At 34.9% G+C, this 5,853-nt stretch overlaps 1 protein-coding gene across 1 annotated transcript; it reads left to right on the top strand.

Moving 5' to 3' along the window:
* Positions 1–2,744: 2,744 nt before the first annotated feature.
* Positions 2,745–3,120, top strand: LOC118736289. Its single transcript, XM_036466385.1, has 2 exons — positions 2,745–2,964; positions 3,023–3,120. Exons 1-2 carry the CDS (start codon positions 2,745–2,747, stop codon positions 3,118–3,120), a joined length of 318 nt encoding a protein of 105 aa, XP_036322278.1.
* The last annotated feature ends 2,733 nt before the right edge of the window (positions 3,121–5,853 follow it).

Here is a 5,853-nt window from a genome sequence, read left to right on the forward strand (position 1 = left end):
ATTACATGTTGCCTCTGACGGCATTCGAACCCGAACATGCTGGGAGCGAAGAACTAACAGCGACATGCAAATGTGCTTTCAAATGCTCAACTTCAATCACATTTCGTTAAAATACGAGCAGTGATCAGATAACAAACAATAAGCTGGCGCAGAGACACGAGTTGGTCCGCTACAGCATGACAGAGGAACACTTTTGTAAGTACTCCAATATACCACAAATAGACTACATGGTCCAACGATTTTTGCAGGGTGGGTTCGAGTCCCACGGCCAATTGAATTTTCATTTATTTCGTTTTCATTCTTGTTTTTTCATAAGTTCTATATTTTTTTACGTTGCTTTCAGTTAGTTGTTGTTGACTTTCTATTAAAATTCAACTCTAAAAATTTTAAATAACTGATAGTAATATAAAAAATGTGATATAAAATAAAGCAAATGAAAACAAAATAAAGTAAAATTAAATATATAGATAAAATAAAATAAAAAATATATAAAATAAATAATAAATAATAAAACAAAAAAATTTTCGCAATCGCTTGTAGCCCGTAATATGGTAGACAGACGGAGAAAATTAATTTGAATTAATAAGCATACTTTTTTTATTTCTTTTTCATTCTTTTTTTTTATAAGTTCTATATTTTTTTTACGATACTTTCAGTTAGTTGTTGTTGAATTATTAACAAAATTCATTTCTAAAAATTAAAATTAACTAATAGTAAACTAAGAAATGTGATATAAAATAAATCAAATGAAAATAAAATAAAGTAAAATTAAATATATAGATAAAATAAAATAAAAAAATATAAAATAAATAATAAAAACAAAAAACGTTTCGAATCGCTCCAACCGAGTATCGAACCTAGCAGCTACAGACCTGTAGCTCGCAACTCTCACCACTCGGCTAGGGCGCACGCGAACTCGACTGCTTCGTTTGCTTACTTGTACAAAAGACAACAACTGGCCGTTTTTACCAATGTTGTCATCGAAAATTCCCCGGATCCGAGTTAATTCCCAAAAATTTCGTGCATTTGTTCGGCTGCTTATGCGCATTTTAAAGAGGAAAATGCATGAGTGAAAGCAAATAAAGGCTGTTTATGCAAATAATCGAGCCCGTTTGTCAACCGTATAAGTAAACTACGCGCACTGTATTTACCCACTGAGGCGCGCGTCTTTCAAAATTTAACGCTTCTAGATGAAGGCCTACCCAAACAACATGATACTTCGAGTTTATCACACAGCTAAAATTTCACACTCAACTGAAATTTTACACACTTTTCCCATGAATTAAAATTTTCAAATGCATCAATTCATTATATTATATTCTGGCAATGATATTTCACGATATTCAGGGAAATTGAAATATTTTCGGATTTAAAATATCTCACTCATCATTTTTTACAGTCGAATATTATGAAAATGCATGTTTCCACAAAACTTAAAAGTCTATTGGAAAGAACCTAAAAGTCTATTGGAAAGCACGAGGAAATACTTATTTATACATATGCTTATGTATGTGTAGAAATTCATTTACAATTATGTGACAGTATTATAGGGCGTTTATGTGGAACGAGAAAGCTGCAACTAGCACATTTAGCTCTAAATGCAACTCTAAATCTATCTGAATGCAATTAAATGCAATTAAATGCTACCTCTTTTCAGCATTAAGCATCTAACTGCTAACAGCAGCTTTGTAGTCTTCGAAAAATACCACAATTCGAACAAGGCTTAATGAAAAAAGTGGTAATATTGCTTCTTTACGTTCCGGATACAGATTTTGTACTCAAAAGCAACAACAACGCTGTGATTCTGATAGAGATCTGGTTCAATTTATGATCCGTTCTGTTTGTTTTGTTTCACTGATCATATGGTAGCAAAGACAAGTGAATATAGTATATACTACGAAGAGATATTCTGACAATGTTTATTTTAACTTGCTTCAAATAATTCGCCTTCATGTTAAATATTTATTTAAATGAAAATTATTTTGTTTAGATATACTTTTCCTCCATTGAGTGTTTAGTAAAACTGATATGAAAAGTTAGTGTTACCAACCCCACCAAAAATTATCAAAAAATACTAGTTTTTTACAGAGTACCTATTTACCAGTTGCGTTTCTTTCATTGACGATTGATACATAATTTATTATTTTATGTTATTTGGATGAAAAGTATTAACGTAAACCCAGCAAAAATATCAAAAGGGTTCAAGTGCGGAATTCACGGCACGACACTGCACAGCAAAGCTAACGAACTAGGCAAAAATGTCGTGAGGTTCTACTGCAGCGTACAGATGCCAGATCGAAAAAATCAGGGGCGGGTTTCCGTAATTCGATAGTCGACACTCGTCGGCTCGATACTTCAATTCGATATCGAATGCTTGGCGAGACCATTTTGGTTTCCGTGTTTCGATATGACCACTCTCGTTTTCATATTGTAGGAATTTGTATGTAATTTGAATGAAAACAATGTACAATTGGCGTTATTTTTTGATTTTGGACGGTTTTGGAGAGGAAAACTCTTTAATTAATAGAAGAGGGATCCGAGATGCATCTAATCCCATGGAATTGCCTGAAAAGTGGTAAGTTTAATTAATATTGTAAAAACTAAGGAGCATTCAATTTCTTTTCAATTTATTTCCATTTCTAAGCTTCCAAACAAAATATCGGCTGACCAAAGAAGTATTTAAGTACGTTCTCAACGAAATAAAATTAAGGAAAGGCATGAGGACTACATATATTCCTCCAATCATGAGACTAGCAGCAACACTGGAAATTTTAGCGGGTGGCGGGTACCAGTGGCAAACGGGAGGCGCACACACAGCACCCATGGGACCAAGCACTCTGTCGAAGATCTTTCGCGACACGTTGTCATCCATGGAAGACCATTTATGTAGCCAATGGATAGTTTATGAAAAAGACTTCCAGCCGTGTATGGAGTGGTTCAATCAAAAATACAATTTTCCTGGGGGTAAATTCGTCGAATCAATAACTAGCTTTCTAATCTTTCTAATTGTAATCCACTGCAGTTGTCGGTGCCGTCGATGGTACGCATTTGCAGTTGCTAAAACCTGTGGAAAACGAACACATATATTTTAAGGCAAACATAGCATTAATGCAATGCTAGTAAGTATATATATACTTTATGTATGAAATTTCCTTGAAATTGTTTATGAATTATCGTATTGGACAATCTTTAATGTAGATCTGCGACCATAAATTAATTATAAGAGCTATATGCCCAAAATTTGGGGGGGGGGCTGCACACGACTCGTTTGTGTGGAAGGCCTCCAATGAGAGAATGGTAATGGAGCGACGATACAACAGCGGAGATATAAATTCTTGGCTATTAGGTAAAGTCGGTGAACATTTAAAATATATTCAATAGAAAAAAACATATATTAGCTCGAAAATATATCTTAAGGCGATTCTGGATACCCTCTTGAACCTTGGCTAATGACCCCATACCGACTACGAGAAAATGAAACTGACGCAAGTAAATGTATCTACAATGATATACATAGCAAAGCAAGGAGTGTTGTTGAAAGAAGCTTGGGGTTTATAAAGGTTAGCATATTGCAAAATTCAGTGCTTTTTATATTAGTTTTATTCACATCATCTACTTCAGGGCGCTGGAGGATATTATCTGACGACAGAAAGCCAAGGTATAACCCAACATTGGTTGCCAAAATTGCAAACGTGTGTGCAGCTCTGCATAATGTGTGCATCAGCCGCAATGTTCAGTTTGAAAGCAATAACGAAGCTGCAACTTCACGACAAGAAAGAGGGGTAGATACCACTCCACCAGAAATAGTTAACCGAGAAGCTGAAAGAATAAAAAATCGAATAAAAGAACATTTTTCCCAAACCGCAATGTAAAAATTATATTTGTATTGATTGTTAATAAATAAATAACATAAAACATAAACATTGTACTTCACATAAGTTATAAATTCATTTATCACTTGTTTCGCGTTTCAGCAAAGCGATTTTTACTTAACTATCTCTAAATTTAATTGTAGTGCTTGAAATTTTATTTTTCAACTCAATCTTATTGTTCTCTTTTAAAAGCATTGCATTTCATTGTACTTTACATAAGTTATAAGTTATCATTTGTTTCTCGTTTTAGCGCTTCGATTTCACACGTAACTTTCTCTAAATTTAATTGTAATACTTGCAATTTCATTTTTTTGTACTGAATTTCAGATGCAACTTGCTTTTCCATTAAATGCAGCTTATTTTCTTCAATTTCATTTTTCTCCTTTAAAAGCTTTAATATTTCAGTTTGAAATTTGTCTTGGTTTTCTATTTCTGGTTCTATGATTCTTATCTTTGGATCTACACATCTCTTTTTAGGCGTTTGTGGTACTATAGGCGTTTGTTTTAGTTTAGACGTTTGTGGTGCTTTAGGTGATGGTGGTGCCTCGCTGTCGCTTGCCGTGTCGGCCCTTCTTTTTCCTCTTGGTGTATTAGTCTCACCTGCCCCTTCATTTTCATTATTACTCGAGGATTCGCTTAACATTTCTCTTAAAGAGTCACTAACGAAAGCTTCGTCCGGTTCCGGGGCAGCAGTAGAAGAGCAAGGCTCGTCTGTTTTGGTACCATATGACGCCACGCCCGGAATGCCCATTACTTGTGCGTTTATATCTGCTGCAGCAATTACACGTTCCTCCAAATTACTTAATTTAACGGCATCATATGGCCCACCACCCGTTTTTTTAAACTATTCATTCGGGCGCTTAACTTGCGCTTTGCAATATATTTGTAGTCAGTCCATACCTAGAAATATTGCATGAATTTAATGTTACAACTAAAATCATTTGCTAAGTATTTCTATTTACTTTCTGCCATCCCTTCGTTGATTTCATCGGAGGCCCGTTGCTATTTAACATTTCCGTTAATTTGCTCCATAACTTCTTTTTCTTCTCGCGCCCATTGCTAACACATTGCAAACTATTTTTGGCTAAAGCGTCGTGCTGCTCCATAAATTCTATCATAAGCTTAAGTTGAGCAGCGTTCGTTTGTTGACTCCCAAATAAATAAAAAACGTTTAAAATCACAGAAAAATTAAAAATTTTAACTTACATTTTGGTTGAGGTTGACAGCTGCGAAAGGCAAAACGAGAGCAAAAGTGGTGTCGAACAGTTTCTATCGAATGGTCGATACAGCACGACGACATTTATCGTTAGGGAAAGCAAAAACGATACTTCGATACACGTTTTTGCTCGATATCGAATTACAGAAAGCCACCCCTGATTTATCGAAGATTTCTCTAAATTACCTTTATATGGGATGTGGACGCGGTTATTGTCCGATTTTGAAAATTTTTGGCCAGTTTGCATACTGTACCAAGGCCAATAACTGTGCCAAGTTTGGAAGAAATTGGTGTAGCGGTTACCATAACCATAAGTGGGCGTGGCTACGCCCATTTTCCAAAGATTTATAATATTCTTATTTTTCGTCTTAAAATTATTGTAAATATCAATTTCGAGTGAATTAACTTCAGTAGTTACTAAAATATCGCAGTTTTCGTATTTCTGAAAATTACCGTTATATGGGAGGTAGGCGTGGTACAGTATATTTTGCTTAGCTGCCCATCCTTCTTTGCACGAAAAACTTGTGCGCTTAACCGAAAAAAGCACTTAAGCGAATTTTCTTTACTACTTCAATGAAGAAGGTATCCGGATCCCTATGAAACCAAATAATGGAGGAGCATATACCACGTAGAAATTACTGCAAGAGAAATTTTTTCCGAATGGTATCTAATTATCTATATAGCTACATAAAATAATTGCCGTTCTCGTTGTTCTGCGAGATGAGCAAAATAAATAATAGCTTGTAAAATTAGGGTAAGGGTAGG

This window comes from Rhagoletis pomonella, unplaced genomic scaffold, assembly GCF_013731165.1.
Source record: "Rhagoletis pomonella isolate Grant_MI unplaced genomic scaffold, Rhpom_1.0 Rhpom_scaffold_00003, whole genome shotgun sequence".
Taxonomy (NCBI): Eukaryota; Metazoa; Arthropoda; class Insecta; order Diptera; family Tephritidae; genus Rhagoletis; species Rhagoletis pomonella.

What these genes read in the sequence shown, in the direction of transcription:
- LOC118736289 (XM_036466385.1), top strand. Translation starts at nt 2,745, where the DNA reads ATGAGACTAGCAGCAACACTGGAAATTTTAGCGGGTGGCGGGTACCAG. An exon ending in AAAATACAATTTTCCTGGGG is followed by an intron (nt 2,965 to 3,022) that starts GTAAATTCGTCG and finishes AATCCACTGCAG; the next exon opens with TTGTCGGTGCCGTCGATGGT.